This window comes from Chlorocebus sabaeus, chromosome 14, assembly GCF_047675955.1.
Source record: "Chlorocebus sabaeus isolate Y175 chromosome 14, mChlSab1.0.hap1, whole genome shotgun sequence".
NCBI classification, from domain to species: Eukaryota; Metazoa; Chordata; class Mammalia; order Primates; family Cercopithecidae; genus Chlorocebus; species Chlorocebus sabaeus.
In genome coordinates, this window is record NC_132917.1 from 64,836,315 (window position 1) to 64,859,799 (window position 23,485).

The window sequence follows — 23,485 nt, forward strand, 5'->3', positions numbered from 1 at the left end:
ATCACCTTTGCTGCATTTGTTCATTAGAAGCAAGTCATAGGTCCACCCACACTAAAGGGATTACCCAAAGGTGTGAATACCAGGAGGCCATCTTAGACTCTGCCTGCCACAGCTGGGTTGCAGCCAGACCTGCCTACCTCTGAAACCCAATGCACTGCAAATAGTTACCTGGAGATCCGGGTGAGCAACCCAGCTTCTTATACAAGTAAGAATTAGTGGATAAGTTTGACACAAATTGTTAAGAATGATCCAGAGTCTTTTACTCTTCTAGACTTACTCTTCTTGCAGGAAATGAGAACAAATGGACTGTCAGCTGGAATAGAATTTCTTGTATATCAAGACCAGCATCCTACACAGAGCCCTCAGTAAAACTATTTGCATGAACAGATTTTGGGCTCCATCAGGTGGATTGCCCTCCTTTTATAACAAATGTTTATAATATCCTTAATTCTAAGATGAAATCCATAAATAAAATGTCCCTGCCCACATAATTTCAAAATATCAATATGATGTAACTGTAATATACAAAACAAAAGGAAAATAATTATAATAAAACAATGTGTTTCAATATATACATGCTCTAAAATAAACTGGTTGAATGCTTGCTCCTGAACTCAGAATCACTGCTAATGAGATAATTCTAAATGCAGACTGTTACTTGACACTGGGTGTGGAATTAGGGACTCAGATTCTACAGTTTGCCCTGGGGGTGTGATTTTCCAGGAAGACGAATAACATTTGGAAACATTCTGAACAAAACAAAACAAAAATCATCCCATAATTTGCAAGTCATTACATTTCTGGAAAATTCAGTGTATGTTCAAATTGTGAAAAAAGGAACCTTGTTTTGGAATTAGTTTAGTCTTCAGTAATTATAGATAAGGTTCTTATCTACAGGTATGTCATGAAGGACATGGGAAGGCCTTGAGACAATTCATTATACAGGACTCTACTGCACTGAACAGGACAAATGTGTGGGACCTGGCATTTCTCCTCATACAATCCCCCCAATTCAGGAATGCCTCAATTTTGTAACAACAAAAACGCGCTTGGATTTCACTAGTGGGCAGCACCACTTGACACTGCAAACCACTGCAATGGTACCTAACCTCTAGGTGAGAGGAAAGCAATGCAGTTATAGACTTGGTTGGACACAGTTAAGCTCAGATATCAAGGAGTACCATGAGAGAGACGAAAATGAAAATCAGTGGCTTCAAAGTATCTACTGTGGCCCAGCACTGCAGGCACAGTTAGGGTGCTTAAATCAAGCAAAAGATGCAGTGTCAGCTGGGGGTGGAGAGAGAACACCGTGTTAGGGTTTTAGAAGTGGACATCTCAAAGCAGATACTTTATACACTGAATTTTCAGAATACTGATGAAGCCAGGTACCATGGCTCGTGCCTGTAGTCCCAGCACTTTGGGGAGGATCACTTGAGCCCAAAAGTTCAAGTCTGCAGTGAGCTGCAATCACACCACTGCACTCCAGCCTGGGCAACAGGGACCTCATCTCTAAAAAGTTGTTTTGAAAGAATACTGACAGAATGCTTTCTTTTCCAACAGAAACCTGTTTCCCTCAAATCTTGTGGTTGCAGCTTTCCGTACGGTAAGGCTTGATACTTTGCTAAAATATGAAACCTTGTTGGAAGAAATATATAAATTACTGCTATTAGAGTTAGGTAAGGTAGAACAGGGAGAGATGGTGGTGTTAACAAAACTTGGTAAGATTGGCCTAAGCTTTTATAAATGGGTACCTAGAGTTAAAAAACAACAACAAAATAAATAAATAAAGATTGAACAAACAAAACTTTCCAAAATGTCCCACTGGTTCCAAAATTTTTTTACATCACCTAAGAAATACCCTCAAATCACATTTTGGGGATGTCTTAAATATTATAGACTTTTTAAAAAAAATACACTTTTATCTTTTTTTCTGATTATGAAGATAATATGTGCTCATTGCAAAAAAAAAATTAAAATACAAAGAAGTGTAAGAAAACAAAAATTATCCATAGACACTGTCTAGAGCTACCCATTCTTTTGGTATACCTCTTTCAGATGTGTATTTTCTATGAGTGTATACACATACATTTTAAAAATAAGCATACAGTCCGGGTGCGGTGGCTCATGCCTGTAATCCCAGCACTTCGGGAGGCCAAGGCGGGCAGATCACTTGAGGTCAGGAGTTCGAGACCAGCCTGGCCAACATGGTGAAAAGCCATCTCCATGAAAGACACAAAAATCAGCCAGGTGTGGTGGCATGCACCTGTAATCTCAGCCACCCAGGAAGCTGAGACAGGAGAATTGCTTGAACCTGGGAAGTGGAGGTTGCAGTGAGCTGAGATCACACCACTGTACTCCAGCCTGGGCAACAGCTAAACGATGCCATCTTGCCTCACGTCCCTGGCTTTCAAGAGTGGAGGCTCAAACCAGACTAGAAACAGAGTGAGACTCTATCTCTAAATAAATAAATTAATTAATTAATTAAATAAAAGCATACATAGTATATACACACACTACACGTGTCGCTTCATAGCCTGCTGTTTTTTAAAGGCAGTATATTGTGAATATTTTATCATGTCGGTAGCTACCCTTCTGCATGATGCCATGGCCGTAGAGTATTCCACTATAAGAGCATAACATAATTCTCCTCTACTGGTTCCCCACTGATGGATGTTCAGGTTGTTTCTGGTTTTCCTCTATTTTTTGGCAATGCTGCAAGTAACATCCCTGTGACAATTCTTTATACAGAGAAGGAATATAAAGGCCTAGATTATATGGTCTAATCTTACAAGCAAACACTTTTCTGTTTCGACTTAAACCTCTCATTTTTGTTTTGTTTTGTTTTTTGATCTGCATATAAGCACAGGAGTGACTTGTATATATAATGTGAGGTACGAACAAAATATAGGTGTATGGGACTTTTTTAAAGTACCTGTCACAGAGGAGGTGGGTGGGTTTGTTTGAGCACCTCTGCTTTTCTGTAACACTGATAAAGCTGAGAGAAACCAGAGCCCAGCAAAAGCAGGCAGAAAGCAGGCCTTTGAGTCATACTTCCTAATTGCCTCCTCCTGACAGTTCAGGGACCAGGTGCCCTTCGAAGGGTCCGGGAAGGACTGTCCTAACAGATTCCACTTGTTAGTACATGCTGCCACAGGGAGACACCTATGTGCAGAAGCATGTGAAATCAACCAGGGGACCAAAGCTAGAGAGACGCCTCACTTCTGTTAACTGAGTCCCCCTGAAGACTCAGCTAAACGATGCCATCTTGCCTCACGTCCCTGACTTTCAAGAGTGGAGGCTCAAACCAGATTAGAAACAGAGAGTAGAAGCAGTCATGCTCAAATAAGTTCTAGAACAAAGTGGGGCATAAATAAATGAATGAAAATAAAATGATACAATGAAAAATGAACTTTGGCATTATGGAGTTAATGCCAAGGTTATCATATAAGGCTAAGGAAATATCAAACTATCAGCATAAAATTGTGCAGCCTTTCTTCTCCAAACCATTGCCCAAAGAACATAAGCAAATTCTCCCTGTTTCCGTGGGACACTAAGCAACCCAGAGATGTCTTGAAGTATCTGCTGGCTTGGTCCTAATGTAGCTTTTGTACAGTTCTCAGAGGCTCTTGTCAGGCCAGCCAAGTGAGGAATGCCCAGGACACTCAGTGTGATTAGTGACAGAAGTAGCGAGAGCACAGCAGTGCCCTTGGTTCCTCTAGGTCGGTCTTCACCTGTGCACTAACAGTGGACTTTTTTTTTTCCTCTTGATCACAGTATGCAACCGATTATAAAGGCGTGACCCACAACAGCAGCTCTGGAAATGTAACCCATGAAAAGGTAAAGCTTTTTATAAGGTCACTTGTAAAAATATGTCTAAAGCAAATCTTATTTCTTAATTGAAGGAGCATACAGGATGTGTCTTTTTCCCAGCTGGGCTGAAAACTTTGGGGTTTGAATGGGCTATTTGGAGCGAACAGGTTAGGTTTGCTCCTTTGGTTATTTACCAACACGGCCAAACACCGTGTTGCTCTCAAAGCACTGCAATCCTCAGAGGATCTGTAAAACATTTTGTTTGTTGATTTATTCATTGTTTGTTTGTTTGAAACAGGGTCTCGCTCTGTTGCCCAGGCTGGAGTGCAGTGGTGTGATCATGGCTCACTGCACTGAACTCCTGGCCTCAACTCATTCTCCTGCCTCAGCCCCCTGAGCAGCTGGGACTACAGGCGCCCGCCACCTCGCCCGGCTAGTTTTTTGTATTTTTTAGTAGAGACGGGGTTTCACCATGTTAGCCAGGATGGTCTCGATCTCCTGACCTCGTGATCAGCCTCCCAAAGTGGCTCAGTGCATTTTAAACAGCTTTTTCTCCCTATATGACTGTCTGATAGGATGCTCTGAGGCCTGGGGGATGTAGGAAAGTCTGCATTTTGTTGCCTGAACATTTCAGAACAGTTGGCATTCTTAGTACCCTGCCTACTATTTCCCACTAAGACACCACAATCATTATCACAACCAAAGTGCCCACACACATTCCAAAAGTCCCCTAGTGAATGATATCCCCCCGTTCATAAATGTGAATCCAATCAGTGGTTCTTGATTTTAAAAAATGGAGGTCACTTCCCTCTGTCTGGCCAGAGGACGTGGCTGGAAGTCCAGCTGGGCCCGTTCTGACAGGCCCTGGATTCCACAGCTGGGCTCATTGGGATGTGGGTATCAGCTAGGCCTGCTTTCCAGATAAGTGGCTCACTTCTGCATGCCACCTTCTTGGCACAGACACTTTCCAACGTTATTTCATTTGAGCCTTAGGACAACCTGATCAGGTAGGATTTCATATCCCCACTACAAATTACTTGAAATTATGGTCTTCCAAGGTTGATCAAGGCCACTTTGGCCAGTTTTTTTTAAAAAAAAACTAATTATTGGCCGGGTGCAGTGGCTTATGCCTATAATCCCAGCACTTTGGGAGGCCAAGAAAGGAGGACTGCTTGAGCCCAGGAGTTCATGACCAGTCTGGGCAACATAGTGAGACCCCATCTCTACAAAAAATAAAAAATAAATAAAAATTAGCCAGGCATGGTGGCACATGTCCATAGTCTCAGCTACTTGGGAGGCCAAGGTAGGAGGATCACTTGACCCTGGGAGGTCGATGCTGCAGTCAGTCACGATTGTGCCACTGCACTCCAGCCTGGGCAACAGAGCAAAACTATGTCTAAATAAATAAATAGAAAGAAACCAAGAGTGATGAGTAAATGCTAGAACACTAATTGTCTCTGCAATAACTTTAAGTTTTGGCAAATATGGCTGCTGTGACTTCTCCAGTGGAAATACTGGTTACCTGTGAGCATCCACCTCAGCTGACATACACTTGCCTCCACTGTAAATTTCACCCAGGCATTTAAGGAGTCAGGCTTTAAGAAAGAGGCTGGGTGCACTTTGGGAGGCCAAGGCAGGCAGATCACCTGAAGTCAGGAGTTCCAGACCAGCCTGGCCAACATGGTGACACCCCATCTCTACTAAAATTATAAAAATTAGCCAGGCATGGTGGTGGGCACCTGTAATCTCAGCTACTTGGGATGCTGAGGCAGGAGAATCATTTGAACCCAGGAGGCAGAGGTTGCAGTGAGCTGAGATGGTGCCACTGCACTCCAGCCTGGGCGACAGAGCAAGACTCTGTCTCAAAAAAATAAATAAAAGAAAAAAAGAACGAAAGGAGGAGGAGCAGTGTGTCCTCGCTGGTTCCAGGCTTTCCTAAACCCTGTGGCAAGAAGACTGTATAAAGGCATAGCAGGTGTAGGCCTTGTCCCCAAGGATGGGATGTTGGTGACAGAATGAAAAGTCAAGGACCTAGCCAGGCATGGTGACTCACACTTGTAATGTCAATGACTCAGAAGGCTGAGCTGGGAGGATTGCTTGAAGCCAGAAATTTGAGACCAGCTTGGGCAACATAGTGGGACCCCGTATCTAAAAAAATATATTTTCTATACTAGCCAGGTATGGTGGTGTGTGCCTGTAGTACCAGCTACTTGGGAGGCTGAAGTAGGAGGATCCCTTGGGCCAAGGAGTTTAAGATTCCTGTACTCTAGACAGCAACAGAGGGAGACTTTGTCTCTAAAAAGAACTAAATTAATCAAGGACCCAGAGGCTCAAGGACACTTGGAAGGGTGCCTCTGACCCGTGGCTCTATCTTCCATGCCCACTTTGATCCCATGTAATAACTTGCCACAGACACACTCCTCCTAGGCTTTAGTTGAATCATTAATTCATTAAACAGTGATTTACTGGCAACAGCCAGGTGCCCTTCCCAGGTGCTGGACTCCGGTAGTGCTCAATACAGTCAAAACCCTGCTCTTACAAAGCTCATGTTCTAGTGGAGGGAATCATGTAATAAATAAGTATATGTCAGCCAGTGATAGGCACCAAGAAGAACATTAAAGCAGGGCAGATAGACAGGAAGTGTGTGTGTGTGTGTGTGTGTGTGTGTGTGTGTGTGTGTTGATGGGTACTATTTTAGCAGAGTGGTCAGGGAGGTCTTCTGATCAGGTGAGGGAGGAGCTATGGGGAGATGTGGGGGAACAGTGATATAGGCAGCAGGAACAGAATCTGCAAAGGTGCACCAGCGAGACTGCCCGGGATGCAACTCTGGTTGTTTGTAGTCCCCTCGCCCCACCCAATGCTAAGTTTGCCCAGGTGTGTTACAGCCAGCATACCTTGCTCCAAACCCACCTGCCACCAGCCTCCTCTACAGAAAGGGAGTCATTTCATTGGAAAAATTATTATAATTGTTCTCAAATCTGAGAGTTGGTTCGAAATCTGGAACTGCCTGACCTCAAATGCCACAACTTAGAATTGCAGACCTGCTAAAACCAGCTCTCTTTTTTAATTGTTAAAACAATTTTCTTACTGATGTAAGAAATTACATAATAAATGTGCATAGTTTGGGGGTACATGTGATAATGTAATACAGTCATATAATTTGTAAAGGTCAAATCAGCGTACTTGTGATGTCCATCACCTTAAACATTTGTCCTTTCTTTGTGATAGAAATATTATAATTATTCTAGCTATTTTGAAATGTACAGTAAATTATTGTAAAATATAGTCACCCTACTGAACTATCAAACACTAGGTCTATTTCTTCTATCGACCTGTACATTTGTATCCATTAATCAACTTCTCTTTGTCCCCTTTCCCCCCTACCCTTCCTGGCCTCTAGTAACCACCAATCTACTCTTTGTCTTCATGAGATCCACATTTTTAGCTCCCATATATGAGAACATGTGATATTAAAACCAACTTTCAAATAATAGTTGAATTCTCTGGTTTCATTGAATCTTGACCAATTCCAATTAGGACTTGGGACATTATCAAAAAGCGTGAGTTGACAGCTCCAAGGTCAACACCAGGTGTTAGCCATCCGGCTCATAGAATCCTAGTAGGTCAGTAGCAGAGCCAGCACTAAATTCCCCAAATCGTCTCTCTCCCCCAGCTTTCAGCTGTACCCACTGCACCCAGCTTCAATAAATCAAGTCCCGGGAGACAGTAGTGATAGTCAGAAGTCTTGGCCAGGTGCAGTGGCTCACACCTGTAATAATAACACTTTGGGAGACTGAGTTGGGAGAATCACTTGAGCCCAGGAGTTCGAGACTGGTTTGGGCAATACAGGGAGATCCCATCTCTACAAAATCAATAAATAAACCTAGCCTGGCATGGTGGCGCATGCCGTGGTCCCAGCTACTCAGGAGGCTGAGGGAAGAGGATTGCTTAGACCCTGGAGATCAAGGCTGCAGTGAGCCGTGTTTGCACTACTGCACTTCAGCCTGGATGACCCTGTCTCCAAAAAAATAAACAAAAACAGTCGTCTTATTGTCTGTGGAATTAAAATAACATTTTAAGAGGAAGACACTCCAGATAGAGTGAGCCTAGAATGATCTACAAGATATTCCATTAATATAATAATAGTTCTTGTTGGTTTTCATTTGCCAGACACAGCCTAAGTACTTTACATACATTAACATATTTATTCTTCATAGCAGCTTTACATATTAGCTACTGTTACTATCTCCATTTTATAAACGAGGAACTGAGTCACGAAGAGGTTAAGTAACTTACCTAGGTTAAATAACTTACCTAGACTCCCACAACTAGGAAGTAGTAAAAGTCAGGCTCCAAAGCCAGTGCTTCCTAATTACTATTACTGCTGCTCCTCTATAAGTGATATCTATCAACATAAACAAAAGCGCCCTATACGGTGAACATTGTCCTCACAATGAAAAGTTGGAAGAAAGGCCGGGCGTGGTGGCTCACGCCTATAAACCCAGCACTTTGGAAGGCTGAGGCAGGCAAATCACCTGAGGTCAGGAGATCGAGACCAGCCTGACCAACATGGAGAAACCCCTTCTCTACTAAAAATATAAAATTAGCTGGGCGTGGTGGCGCATGCCTATAATCCCAGCTACTCGGGAGGCTGAGGCAGGAGAATCGCTTGAACCCAGGAGGCGGAGGTTGTGTTGAGCCGAGATCACCCCATTGCACTCCAGCCTGGGAGACAAGACCAAAACTCTGTCGAAGGAAGGGAGGGAGGGAGGGAGGGAGGGAGGGAAGGAAGGAAGGAAGGAAGGAAGGAAGGAAGGAAGGAAGGAAGGAAGGAAGGAAGGAAGGAAGGAAGGAAGGAAGGAAGGAAGATTGGAAGAAAATGAAAAGCTACCCCATCACAATTTTCATGATATATATGAACCCATGACTTTTGGTACATTTCATGTGAATCACACCAGCCACCTAGGTGTCTCCAGTTAATTTGGAAATTAGAAAAGTATTTAGAGAGAAATTTGTGATGATTTTGAGTACCTATCATTTGCCAGACACTTGGGCTAGGGTCCAGCCTTTACGCTCAAGCTGTAAGAGCTAGGGAACATCAACAATTATTTCATAACGTGTGTTGGTGGGATAAAATGTTTGTCTAATATATGCTTGCAGTAAGGAGATTCAGCATTGCCTGAAAAAATTAAGAACACAGTATGTCTATGCATTTTAAGTCAGTGATTTAGGAAAGACTACCCTGAAAAAGTCCATGTTGATCATGAAAACCTTCTGTGAAGTTTATCAGCTATGAGGTCACTGTAAGAGCCTCACAACAAAACTGGACATTTAGGAGTGAAAGTTACAGTCACTGATTTGTTATCTGAAGGAAATTTTTTTTGGCGAGGGGGCAGTGGCTCGCTCTGTCGCCCAGGCTGGAGTACAATGGCATGATCTCAGCTCACTGCAACCTCTGCCTCCTGGGTTCAAGTGATTCTCCTGCCTCAGCCTCCCAAGTAGCTGGGATTATAGGCACCCGCCACCATGCCCAGCTAATTTCTGTGTTTTTAGCAGAGACAGGGTTTCACCATGTTGGCCAGGCTGGTCTTGAACTCCTGACCTCAGGTGATCCGCTGGCCTTGGCCTTCCAAAGTGCTGGGGTTACAGGTGTGAGCCGTCGCGCCCGGCCTGAAGGAACCTTTGACTAACCAGCTCTTCTTTTAAAAGCAGCCCTGTGAAGTGGCTGTCCAACCCTACTTGAATATATCCCCATGACAGGGAGCCCACTACCTTCCACTTTAACCTGTGCCATTTTTGAGCAGCTTTCAGAGTTAACAACTAGATGAAATTTTTGCTTCTTGGCTTTCTGTGTCCTCAGACTACATCTCCCCTTAAGTTTCCTACCCCTTTATTTGCAGAGTTGCTAACAGTTAAATAAAATATGAGCCTTTTCTCATTCTGGGCACAGTGTTTCGGTCTGGTGGGGACACCAAGCAAATACATCTTTAATTCTCACTCATCTGTTGTAAACTTGTTCTATCCTCTTTGATCCTGCAGATCCCCATAGGCACTGAGATCGAAGGGATGAACATTTTAGGATTGGTCCTGTTTGCTCTGGTGTTAGGAGTGGCCTTAAAGAAACTAGGCTCCGAAGGAGAAGACCTCATCCGTTTCTTCAATTCCCTCAATGAGGCGACGATGGTGCTGGTGTCCTGGATTATGTGGTGAGTGCTGCCCTGCCATCTACTCTCTCTCTCCTTCCTCGTGCCATCCAGAAAAGAGTCCACCTTGCTGTTCTAGGTGCCTATGTGGGGCCACCTGGCACAATGCTGTGTATGTGGTTGATGCACCACAGGCCAGGCTTGGTACAGGGGATGATGGAAGTGGAGACAGTTTCTCCTCTTGTCCAGGATCTCAGAGAGCCAGGCATGCACCACAGTTACCAGTCATTTCCTCAGTGTCCACACTGACCCCTTGGTGTTTCCATCACCGGGATCTGTTTATGGGTTCCTACCACCAGCCAGTTAATGTGGGTTGCCCATGTCATCTTGTGGGGCAGTGAATTCCATTAGTTTGCTATCTGTTGCGTGAAATAAGGTTCACTTATCTGAAAATGATAGACTTCAAGCTTCAAAGGGACTCTTTACTATGGTAGTTCACAGCATGGAGGATGAGGACAAGTCCATCTTCACCCCACGCATATATAAGTTGGAATGCTCTTCTTTTATGCAGGCTTTTTTTTTGAAACAGAGTTTTGCTCTTGTTGCCCAGGCTGGAGTGCAGTGGCACGATCTCGGCTCCCTGCAACCTCCTCCTTCTGGGTTCAGGCGATTCTCCTGGCTCAGCCTCCCGAAAAGCTGCGATTACAGGCATCTGCCACCACACCCAGCTAATTTTTTTTATTTTTAGTAGAGACAGGGTTTCACCATGTTGGCCAAGCTGGTCTCAAACTCCTGACCTCAGGTGATCCACCCGCCTTGGCCTCCCAAAGTGCTGGGATTACAGGTGTGAGCCACTGCGCCTGGCCCTTTTATGTAGGCTTTTAATTTGTAAGTGTTTCTTTGTGTGATATCAATGAAAGCATGATTGTTAAGTAACAATTCTTAGATTGATTCTTGGCTAAAAGGTAAAAATTTGACCAGCTCCCTCAAAGCAGCTTCTCAGAAATCACACCAATTCCAGTATCAATCTCTCATAAGCTTTATCCTGCTGTTTTACCCAACTACACCTCTGTGGCTTCTACTTTTTTTTTTTTTTTTTTTTTTTTTTTTGAGACAGAGCCTCTCTCTGTTGCTTGGCTGGAGTGCAGTGATGTGATCTCGGTTGACTGCAACCTCCGCCTCCCGGGTTCAAGTGATTCTCCTGTATCAGCCTCCCAAGTAGCTGGGATTACAGGCACCCACCACCAAGCCTGGCTAATTTTTGTATTTTTAGTAGAGACAGGGTTTCACCATATTGGCCAGGCTGGTCTCTAACTCCTGACCTCAGGCGATCCGCCTGCCTTGGCCTCCCAAAGTGCTGGGATTACAGGCGTGAGCCACTGCACCCAGCTGCTTCTACTTAATTGTTAAAAACTAGTTTCTCCTTCCATGCACAAAGCATTTTCCTTATTTTCAACCCTTAAAGATCCCAGAACTTCTCTCTGTCAGATAGTGCTGGGTGACAGCTGGACTGATTTTAGGAGAAGTTTGAAATGGAATGGGAGGCTAAGTTTAGACTCCCTACCAGTGATGTTTCTCTTGTTCAATCTGAAAATTCCAGAGCCTGACTCTACCATTGCCAATGCCATTTTATGCGATTGTTGTTCTAGGGAGAGAACTGACATTTTCAGAAAAGAAAATGTGTTTAGATGTCAAGTTCTTTTCTTGGTTTTTTTTAAGTCTAAAATATTAATATTTTCCAAAGTTTAGACTAAAAAAAAGAAATTGGGGCAGGCGCAGTGGCTCATGCCTGTAATCCCAGCACTTTGGGAGGCCAAGGCTGGAGTATTGCTTGATCTCAGGAGTTTAAGACCAGCCTGGGCAACAAAGTGAGGCCCTATCTCTACAAAATATAAACAATTAAATTAAATTTAAAAGTAAAAATAGAAACTATTAGTCCTTTCTCACACTGCTATAAAGAAATACCTGAAACTGGGTAATTTATAAAGAAGAGAGGTTTAATTGGCTCACAGTTCCACAGGCTATACAGAAAGTATGGCTGGGGAGGCCTCAGGAAACTTACAAGCGTGGCAGAAGGTGAAGGGGAAGCAGGCATGTCTTCACATGGCCAGAGCAGGAGGAAGAAAGACAGGGGAAGTCGAGGGATTACAATTCGATATGAGATTTGGGTGAGGACACAAATCCAAACCATATCACTGATACTCCTATGTTAGGACATTTGCTTTTTGTTTCGTTTTTGTTTTGTTTTGTTTTGTTTGTTTTTGAGACGGAGTTTCACTCTTGTTGCCCATGCTGCAGTGCAATGGCACAATCTCAGCTCACCGCAACCTCCGCCTCCCAGGTTCAAGCGATTCTCCTGCCTCAGCCTCCCAAGTAACTGGGATTATAGGCATGTGCCACCATGCCTGGCTAATGTTGTATTTTTAGTAGACACAGGGTTTCTCCATGTTGGTCAGGCTGGTCTCAAACTCCCGACCTCAGGTGATCTGCCCACCTCAGCCTCCCAAAGTGCTAGGATTACAGGCGTGAGCCACCGCACCCGGCCGGACATTTGCTTTTAATCTGGAAACCAATTTAGTCTTTCCTTCAATTTGATGTACCAGTCACATAAGCAGGTATTCAGTAAGGCAGATCCTGCTGAATGTCTAACTGCAGCAAGAGAGCGACAGACCTGTTGCTCAGAAATGTGTATTACACAGAATTGAAGTTTAAAATGCCTTAACTAGTTAAGGGATCTCAACCAAGTGTGGGAGACATTGTCAGTATTACCACTTTCTTCATGAAGTCTTTCCTTTACTAATTACCCACTCCAAAACCCTAGTACCTGTCTACCCTACACTATTCACAGAAATAACTTTCAGATGTATTAAATCCAGAGTCAGCCAACTTTGCAAGCCACATGTTCTCTATTGCAACTACCCAACTCTGCCACTGTAGGAGAGAAGTACCTATTCACAATTCGTAAATGAAAGAGCATGACTATGTTCCAATAAAACTTTATTTACAAAAACTCACACTGCTAACTCCTGGATTAAACTAACCAGGGAGGAAGGAAGAAAAGAACGAAAGAAAGAGAGGAGTCTTCTGAAAATATTAGAAGAAAATATAGAGGCAGGAAAAGTCTTCCTAAACAAGATATAAAAAGCAAAAGCCATAAAAAGCTACTAAACTTGACCACATCAAAATATAAAAAGTCTGCATGCAAAAGATAATTCGAACAAAGTTAAAAGTCAAGACATTCATTTCTAAAAACTGATATATATATTTGCATACTGTATATATAGAAAAAAAGAGTTCTGATTACTGAAAAAGAAAAATCACTGAACGAACTATCAGAAAATGGACAAAGTATGTGAAACCTGATGACCAGTAAACATTTTAAGGGATGCTCAACCTCATTAGAAACAGGGAAATGAAAATTTGGTTTTATCGGGCATTGATAACAGTGAGGGTGAGGTTTCTCAACCATGACACTATTGACATTTTGGGCTGATCAGTCTTTGTGGGAGGCTGTCTCGTGACTGTAGGATGTTTAGCACCATCCTGGCCCCCACCTGCTTGATGCCACTAGCACCATGCCCCGAGAGTTGTGACAACCAAACTGTCTTCCAAACAAAATCATCCCTGCATAAGAACCACTGTTGCAGAGGAAAGATTATTCTCCTGGACTGCTGGTGGGAATGTGATATGGAATAACCACTTTGGAGAACAATAGGGCAGTATCTACTGAAATTTAAAATGTACACATCCCATAACTCAGCAGTTCACTTCTTAGCATCTCTACCTAGAGAACAAAGGCATGTGGGCACCACGAAGCATGTTTGCAGTGTCATTTGTAATGACAAACCTGGGAACAACTTAAACGTCCCCCAACAGGATGATGACAAACTAACCTATGGTATTTCCATTCTGAAGACAATATTTAAAGACAATGAGGTAAAGGTGGAAACAACCCAAGTGTCCATTAGTGGATGAATGGATAAACAAAATGAGATATAGACATCCAATAGAATATTATTCAGCCTTAGAAAGGAGTACAATTCTAACTCATGCTCCAAAGTGGATGAAGTCCAATGACATCATACTAAGTGGAATAACCCAGACACAAAAGGACAAATACTGTATGATTCTACCTTTGTGTACCTAGAATAGTCAAATTCAGAGAGACAGGAAGTAGAACGGTGATTCTCAGGAGCTGAGAGGAGGGGAAAATAGGCCATTTTGTTTAATGATTTCAAAGTTGGGATGATGGAAAAGTTCTGGATTTGGATAGTGATGATAGTTGCACAAGAATGTGAATGAACTTCATGCCGCTAAACTCTACACTTAAAAATGGTTAAGATGGTAAATTTTATGTTATGTATATTTTACCACAATAAAAAATGAATGGGGTAGATTTCTATGTATTGATATGAAAAGATTTCAAAGATATAATATAGGGTAAAAAAGAAATAAACACACAGATCTAAATACATACCTATGTATCTAATTGCATAGGAGGTAGGAGTGGTTATTTGAGGAGGGTCCTGATTGAGGATGGTACTTAAAGAGAATTTTGGTGTCATCTATGTTTTAATTTTTTGAAAGGAGAATGTATTCATGTATTACTATTGGGGTTTTAATTAATAATTACTGCTTAGAATATCTCTAGAAAGAAAACTCAAGAAACCAGTGACATTGTCTCCAGGGAGGGGAAATCTGGGTGCTTGGGAGACAGATGAGAGGGAGATTTCACTCTATTCACTCTTTTGTACCCCTTGAAATTTGAACTATGTGACATTATTACCTACACAATTAAAATTTACAAATAAAGTCAGCAGTTAGAAAGTTCTTCCTGAATTTATATTAATTCAAAACAACTGACTTTTGTTCTTTGTAGCTCCCACAGTCCATTCCTTCCTATCCTGCCTTTAAAAAACTCTCACGCTCCAGGCGTGTTCCCAGAGTGTCATTGTTAATGACTTTTTCCCACGGAATCATGTTGTCTAAGCCACAAAGACTTTAAAACTTCACAGAAGTCCTAGCTTTGGCTCAATTTTGTATCAGAGCCACTCTGTGAAACAGGTGTTAGTCTTTTGTGTTTCTAAGTTCTCAGAACAAGCCTGAGCAAAGCCAAAAGTCAGGCTCACAATCCTGGAGGCTTCCTTGCCTTTCCTCCTGGGAATCCCTGTGACTGGTAGCATCCTACTGTATCCAAGGGGAAAGATGTCTGGGTTCTGGTCCTGACTCCGTTACCCTTGATAAGTGGTCATCCTCATTTTACCCAGTCTCACGGCCTGTAAAATGGGAATGGTATAACCCTGACCATTTCAGTTCCTCGGGATTATTCTAGGGAGAGATGAAGATGGCCTGGTTGAAAGTCCCTGTCTTCTGCATCAGGAAGGGCCTGCATCTCTCACCCCAGCCTTATCCCCTACTGATGAGTACCCTGTGCTTGTGCCCTAGGTACGTACCTGTGGGCATCATGTTCCTTGTTGGAAGCAAGATTGTGGAAATGAAAGACATCATCATGCTGGTGACCAGCCTGGGGAAATACATCTTCGCATCTATATTGGGCCACGTTATTCACGGAGGAATTGTTCTGCCACTTATTTATTTTGTTTTCACACGAAAAAACCCATTCAGATTCCTCCTGGGCCTCCTGGCCCCATTTGCGACAGCATTTGCTACCTGCTCCAGGTGAGTGGGTTTTGGGTCTCTTCACTGCTCTCAGCCATATTAACATGGAACCAGGTGAGCCCAGTGGTAGATGCACAACCAGTGTCTTGACATACTTTAATTCCTGGAAAACTCTAAATCGGTCTTCTGTTATTTATTTATTTATTTCTCTTTTAAGAGACAATATCTTCCCATGATTGCCCAGGTTGGTCTCAAACTCCTGGGCTCAAGTGATCCTCCCACCTCAGCCTCCCGAGTAGCTGGGATTACAGGCATGCACAGTCACACCGAGCCTCACGTGATTTCTTAAAATGACCAGCCCCACAGCTTTTCTGTGTTCCCCTGGGGTGGGTTTTTGTTTCATTTACTATTCTACTGAAGTGACCTCATTCTCTTCTCCCTCTTATGCCTTAGAGGTCAGCAGATCATTAGTTAGCTCAGCTGCCGCTCCCTCACCCTAATTAGGAAGACCTTTGCCTGAGTAAAAGAAGGCAGCCCACCTAACTCAAAATGCATTGCAGGGAAGTTTCTAGAAGGGTTCCTGCCCAATTCTCCCTTTCTGGATGTATGAATTAGAAAACGAGTCTTGAGGCACCGTGGTGAGGGATGCATGCTCAGCCCTCTAGGAGACCACAATAGTGTGGGATTATCTAATTTAGCATAAGAGATGCATCCTGTCATTCACCGGAAAACCTTCAAAAAAAAACACACTGGCTTTTCCACATATGTTAAAATTTTCAAAGGATGGCAGCACGTCATTTCATACACACATTTAGTTTTGCCTCTACTGCTCATTTCCTCCCAATCTGGATGGCTATTTATGTAACAAGGAAGTGGGAGTAAAAAAAAAAAAAAAAATTAGGGAAGGAAGTTCCTCTGGCCTAGACAAAAAACCTCTTTCTCAGCTGCACCAACTAACCCTGCAGAGCCAGCTAGAGGGAGCAGGTGCTGTTCTTATGGTTATCTACTTAGTTATTCTTTCCAAACTCGCCGAGCCATTTCTGGTTTTTGGCCTGAAAGAAAAAAAAAATGATAGTTTACCATTTACTTTTGGGAGGGGAGCACTCAAGAGAGGAGATGCACATGTAAATAGTTGTTTGTTCTCTTGGGAACATTTTACACCAGGAAGCAACATGCACTTAAGAAACTTGGAACACGTGAATCCAAGTAAATAATAGAACAGGTAAATGAAGGCAGTCATATTTTAAGTATTTCGGGAGTTGCCAAAGCCTCGTGTTGTGACAGAAGTTTTAAAGTGATTCTGTTTTTCCCCTTATTTCATGAGAAGAAAGCCAGAAACGAAGATGGTGCTAATTGTTCTGTTCTGGGGCCTGAGACAAGGCACATGTTAGCCTGCCGGGGACTGTTGTCATGTCTGGTGGTTTGTTTTTCCCATTTCTAGCTCAGCGACCCTTCCCTCGATGATGAAGTGCATTGAAGAGAACAATGGTGTGGACAAGAGGATCAGCCGGTTTATTCTCCCCATCGGGGCCACCGTCAACATGGACGGAGCAGCCATCTTCCAGTGTGTGGCCGCGGTGTTCATTGCGCAACTCAACAACGTAGAGCTCAACGCAGGACAGATTTTCACCATTCTGTAAGTTCCTCATTCTTTCCCTGGTCCAAAACTGAAGGTTTTTCTTGTGATTTCTTTGAAAAACCAATCTCACCACGACTTGGTGTCTCGCTAGTAAAATGAGGACAGTGGGGATTCGTTACTTGAAGAGCGTATGTTGACTCTTAAGGGCATAGCCAGCAGCGCCTATGGTGGGATGATTTTTAGTTTCCAGTCACATTGCAGCTGCATGGTCTGCATTTCTCTGTGTCCACTCCATGCTCTATGTTAAAGGCTGGCCCTGCTCTGCTGTCCCTTAGAGTGACCGCCACAGCGTCCAGTGTTGGAGCAGCAGGCGTGCCAGCTGGAGGGGTCCTCACCATTGCCATTATCCTGGAGGCCATTGGGCTGCCTACTCATGACCTGTCTCTGATCCTGGCTGTGGACTGGATTGTGTAAGTAACAAGTTCCAAGAACACCAAAACGAGTCTGCACTGAGTTCCCTGGGAGCTTGACACTGCTGGGCCTGGGGCATGCAGAGAAACTTCAGATACACTCCAGCCTTCTGAAGGAGCCTGCAGTGGAGCTGGCACAGCAAGATTTAGAGCTAGGAAAAATTAAACAATATGAGAGTCACATGCCCGTGAACATCCAGGAATGACCATGAGATGTCATTACCAAGAACTTGCTTATAGCATCCAGTAAAGTAGGGGTCCACAGCTGAGGCCCTCAGCACAGGCCCAGGGGACACGAGGGTCTACGGAGTTGTTGACTGCATAGGAGTAATTAAGTCGATGGAGCAGTGATCCTTTGGGAATGATTGTCCCTGGCCAGGAAAATTCCAAGGAGCGATTTCTGTGAGGGGAGAGAGGATGAACCATGCCGATGTGAGTGACCTGGGCTCGGGCTCAGGCTCAGCAGAGGAGGAGGCAGGGACGAAGGTGTGATCCAGACCACATCTTTGGGGCCGCTGTGAAGACACAAAACAGTTTCTGTGCATGGATTCCTTGAGTCACGTGATACCTTTTGCAGGCATGAACAATATCTGTTTTATAGGGAAGGTTGGCTGAGGTACTAACGTTGAGACAGAAGAGCCTGTGGGTAAGAAAAAGAGCCCTGGAGCCCAGGTGCCTGGATTGAAATCCCAGCTTTGCTATCTATAGTTGTGTAATGTCCACTGTGTATGCTTTGGTCTGCTCATCTGTAAAATGGGAATGATCATAGCAGCCACACCAGGGTTGTGGGGAAGATTGAGCGAGTTAGCACAGGAACAGCACACAGAATAATGAGCATGTGGTAAAACATTCAATTAATGTCAGCAAGGAGAGACACTCCAGAGGTTCGTCACAGGCAGGGCCTGGCACTGGGCTCGTGGACTGGCCTGCTGTAGGGGGGAATGGTAGTTTTCCAACTTGAAGGGGCTTCTCAGGGCAATGAGGGTGAAATCTGCAAAAGAGACCTGCATTGCCCAGACACCTCATCAGAGGGAACTTGGTGCCTGAGCTGGCCAGCTGGACAGGACCAGAGCTGACAGAGGCCCCCTCTCCTTCCTCACCCAGCCACCTCCTGTGCATGGAGAAGAGGCATCCAAGAGGTGCTTGGCCAGGAACAGGGAAATAGGGCACCAGGCCAGCTGCCCAGCAGAGACCTGAAGTCACACAGCCCGCCAGCCACCCCATCCCCTCTGATTCTGCAGACAGCAGGACCACACTCTGCAGGGAGTCAGCTCCCCAGTGCCCTCAGGGAAGATCACATTTCCCCTCTCTTCAAAATGTGCACAATACTTCCTCTGAGCTCCAGGGACAGGGAAAAGGTATTGGCTAATCTATAGCACAACAAGCTAGCTTCTAAAAAGGACAGTGATATTTTCTTTGAGGTGGTATTTATATTTGCCGACGGGAGCGGAACACATATGAAGATTAACATCCACAGTAAAGCAGCGTTGACATGAGAAAAAGAAGGGAAGCTCCCACAGTGTATTATTCAGTGGAAGAAAAGCTAGACACAAAACTGTATCTACACTATTATCCCATTATGTTTATTTGTTTACTTATTAGAGACAGGGTCTTACTCTGTAGTCCAGGCTGAGTGCGATGGTGTCATCATAGCTCACTGAAGCTTTGAACTCCTGGACTCAAGCAATCCCCCCACCTCAGCCTCCTGAATAGCTAGGATTATAGGCACACACTACCATGCCCAGCTAATTTGTTTATTTTTTGTAGAGACAGGATCTCACTATGTTGCCCAGGCTGGTCTCAAACTCCTGGTCTTAAACAGTCCTCCCACCTCAGCCTCCTAAATTGCTGGGATTACAGGCATGAGCCACTGTGTCTGGCTTATGTGTGATTTTTAATGATGGTATCTAATACATATAAAATACGTATATAGAAAGGTGACCGGAAGGAAATAGATTAAAATGTGCACACAGATTCACTCAGTTGTGGACTAGGGGTGAGTGGCTTGTTTGCTTCTTTATGCTCTTTTTTATTCTTTCTATAAAAATAAAAAGTGTTTAAAGAAAATCAGTTTAGAACAAGGTAAAGCCTATGCCTTAGAAGCATGCTCTTCAGGGAGCAACAGGGCCGCTCACAATCATGACTTTCCCTCGGCATCCAGGCTGCCTGTGACAGGACCCGATCCCCCAGCAGTAGATGTAATAGCTGCCTCTTCTTTTCCCGTCAGGGACCGGACCACCACGGTGGTGAATGTGGAAGGGGATGCCCTGGGTGCGGGCATTCTCCACCACCTGAATCAGAAGGCCACGAAGAAAGGCGAGCAGGAACTGACTGAGGTGAAAGTGGAAGCCATCCCCAACTGCAAGTCTGAGGAGGAGACGTCGCCCCTGGTGACACATCAGAACCCTGCTGGCCCCGTGGCCAATGCCCCAGAACTGGAATCCAAGGAGTCGGTTCTGTGATGGGGCTGGGCTTTGGGCTTGCCTGCCAGCAGTGATGTCCCACCCTGTTCACCCAGCCGCCAGTCATGGACACAGGGCACTGCCCTTGCCAACTTTTACTCTCCCAAGCAATGCTTTGGCCCAGTTGCTGGCCTGAGGCTTACCTCTCAGCACTGGCATCGGGCTCCCCAGCCGGAACTGGTTACCAAGGACAAGGACACTCTGACATTCGGCTTGATCCACGTCCAGGTGCAACTGTGTGTACACCAGGGATCTGTTTGGAAACAACCCCTTGAGCTGCCAGGCTCAAGAAATCGTGGACTCACAGGGTCCTGTGGTTATGCCTGGGAAAAATGTAGATGTATTTCACTGTCCCCGGTCAGCTCTGCATCAGATGTTTTCTGAGCAAACCAAGGGAGTTTATGGTCATCTGTTGCATTGCCTCGAGTTGTAGTCATTGAAAAAATGCTCAAATTCTTAGCCATGGCTGGACTTTGCTGAGCTGGGACTCAGGTGTTTAAAGAGTCTGTGCTATAGTGAGGTGTGGGTAGCTTCTGATCCCTGGGTTCTGGGAGACTGTAGGTGCTCCACAATGTCAAGTTAGAAATTCCAGGTGGGTGTTAGCACTGTGGGTGTCTCTGGTCCACAGCCTTAGGTAAACAACTTAGATTCTGAGGTCAAAGGAAAAAGGAGAGGGGGTGAAGAGGGGCACAGCGTTCTCTAATCTAATCAGGACAGGACAGGTTTCACACACAATTGTCCCAGTTCTCATCCCAACCCTGGGGCACTTTTCTGCTTCCTTCTGGAGGCCTGGGCCTCTGACAACACTGTAGCTTTTTCTCCATTCACTGTGATTTGGCAACAGGCCAGAGAGGGGCCTCCTTCACTGGGGAGGTGTGATGTAGTCATCACATTCAGGATGCTTGTTGATTTCTCATCTATTATTTGAATTCAACTGGACACTCTGTAAAATGCTGCACTGCAGCAAATACAAAACGACCACCACCCCAGAGAAAACCATGTACTAATTGGAGTGGGGTACCCCAATTTGCAGGTTCCCAGGTCCCCTGGCTTTGGCTGACTTCAAAATATAGATCCCTTTCTTGCCAGTACATCCAAGTTTAAAATTATCAGCAAAATGGTCCATGTTTTTCCAATTATCTGCTGACATGGTTCTAAGCTAAGTGAGGGGGAAGATCTGAGAGCCTGCTGTTTGTGGCTGTTGACACATAGTCGTGATGTAACAGGTCCTGGGGCCTCACTTTACCCCATTTGTAAAATGGGGCTAATGTCACCTGCCTCTTACCTACCTCAGAGGGATTTGGTGAGGCAAACTGTTAATCTGTGAAGACGACCATTTCACGTCTTGGATATCAAGTGCTAACCCAGTATGCTCTTCTTTTTTATGTAAGGGACAGCTTTCTCCATGGAGTCCTTCTGCTGGTCAGGATAGCGTTTCTGAGCAGGGCTTTGTTCTCTATGTGCGTTAGGACTTTTATCATGCCCTCGTTCTATGTGTAGTTACTTGATAGCATCAGACACAGCCTCTTCCTAATGTCCTTCAAGTTTTCATGAACTAGCGACCCCACCTTCCACCACGGTTCTGGGCACCTGATTTTGCTGTGAACCCCAGACCCAGGCACTGTTTCTGCCACCCTGTAACAGGCCATTAACGCTCCCCAGTGTTCAGCCTCCTTCATTCCCTTGTTTTCCCTGTTGCTATGTGTCACCTGGGCCCTACAGCAGGGGCACACGCTTATGGATGTGTGTACCATTGAGATGAGAATGGGCAGATGGAATGGAGACCATCGAGCCACACCCCCTTCTTAAAACTGGGGACATGAGCCTGAGCAGAAGGGGTGAAGAAGAGCCATGGGACACAGAGTTGACCCAGCCAGGGGGAAAACCCAGCTCTCTTTAAACCAGCTAAGCCATTCCAGTCTCCTGTGAAGCCAGGAGGGACCAGGAACCATGCAGAGGAAACTGGAAACTTTTCTCCGCTGGGTAGAGCATGTTGCTGATACTCTTCTGTTTTCAAGGGAAACAATCACATTGTTTGATTCCAAATGGCAAATGAACACTCACTATTTTTCAGGCTTCAGTAAATCTTTTTTCTTCTTTCATATATATATACACACACACACGTATATCTATACACACATATGTGTGTTATGTGTATGTGTTGTATATATGTGTATGTGTATATATAGTTTTAGCTCCAAGCCAAGCAAGTTTGTGTTTGGATAGAGGTGAACTTAACTATTAACTACAAGTTGAACGTCTTTGGTATCTTGATTTTCCCATTTCTAAAGATGAATTTCACAAAGCCATAAAGCATGAAATTAGAGCTGGACTTAAGACTCACTGGCTGACCATCCTGTGTCGTGGCCTGGCCCTGCAGTAAGAAGCGTGTCTCAGTCTGGAGAAGGGTGCTTTCGAGGAGTGTGCAGGTGGCCCTTCCCCTTGGAGGTGAGAAGAAAGAATGTGCCTTGTATCGTCCTGGTTTTCAGTCCACAGAGTCGGTAGACCAAGGGTTACCTGACTGGGGAAAATCTCACATCTCCTCGTCCGAAAACGTTTTCCCTGCTGTTCTCTTTCTAACATGTTGTCAAAAATCTGTTCAGATACTGTTTATCTGACTGTTTTGTATGTGTGACAATTGCCTTAAAACATAGCACAGTCCTCAGAAATGAATACAGTGTTTCCACCGGAATCTGCAGTTCCTTTATTCCCTTCTTGTGTGTTGAAGCGGCACTTGCTGATGGAGGAGCTGTTGCTCTTCTAGGAGATGGGCTTTGGGTGACTAAAGGGATTTGTTTTCCTTGCTCCTTTCATCAGGCACGAGCCCCTGAGGCAGGGCAGGCATGCTCAGGGGGCAGCGCTACTGCTGGAGCTGCTGTCCCTGATCCTTCTGCGGCCACCAGCTTGCAACTGGGAAGTGTCAAGCTGCTCAGGGGCTTCCCAGACCACACCAGCAGGGCTCTCGCAAAAAGTGTGTGGTTTTGCTACATACTTCCATAAAGTTATGTCTTGTCAGAACAACTCTGTCAACAAGCCTTAACTGAGCATCTGCCCTAAGGCAAGCATCAAGTAGGAACAACAGGAAGAATTTGCCCCAGGCCCTAGGATTCTGGGAAAGTCCTTGAAAGAGAGCAGTTGCCCATGCCTCTACTATGGCACCACCACACCTAACCCATGCTTTTATATAATCTTGTTTTCAATGACACCACATTCCAGCAACATTAGGGAATCTAGATACCTCTTATAATAGGATTATCCTGCAAACAGAATGGAAGCCTCTGAAGAAACAGATCCCCTCTCTGACCTGAACATTTCCAGCTCTTCATATAATACAGGAACCAGTTTTCATTTCTGGGCAAGCCCCAAAGGATGAGGAGTTCACACCAATCAGGGGCCTGATGG

At 44.5% G+C, this 23,485-nt stretch overlaps 1 protein-coding gene across 1 annotated transcript in view; it reads left to right on the forward strand.

Annotated features, from left to right (window-relative positions):
• The window catches only part of SLC1A4 (solute carrier family 1 member 4), a 33,169-nt gene extending 10,394 nt beyond the window's left edge, over positions 1-22,775 (forward strand). Inside the window, exons 2-8 of the mRNA XM_007970438.3 lie at positions 1,561-1,603; positions 3,775-3,837; positions 9,850-10,016; positions 15,399-15,632; positions 17,014-17,208; positions 17,487-17,621; positions 19,849-22,775. Of these exons, the coding sequence (XP_007968629.1) occupies positions 1,561-1,603; positions 3,775-3,837; positions 9,850-10,016; positions 15,399-15,632; positions 17,014-17,208; positions 17,487-17,621; positions 19,849-20,083 (1,072 nt within the window). The 3' untranslated portion in view covers positions 20,084-22,775. The remainder of the gene's footprint in view (positions 1-1,560; positions 1,604-3,774; positions 3,838-9,849; positions 10,017-15,398; positions 15,633-17,013; positions 17,209-17,486; positions 17,622-19,848) is intronic.
• The last annotated feature ends 710 nt before the right edge of the window (positions 22,776-23,485 follow it).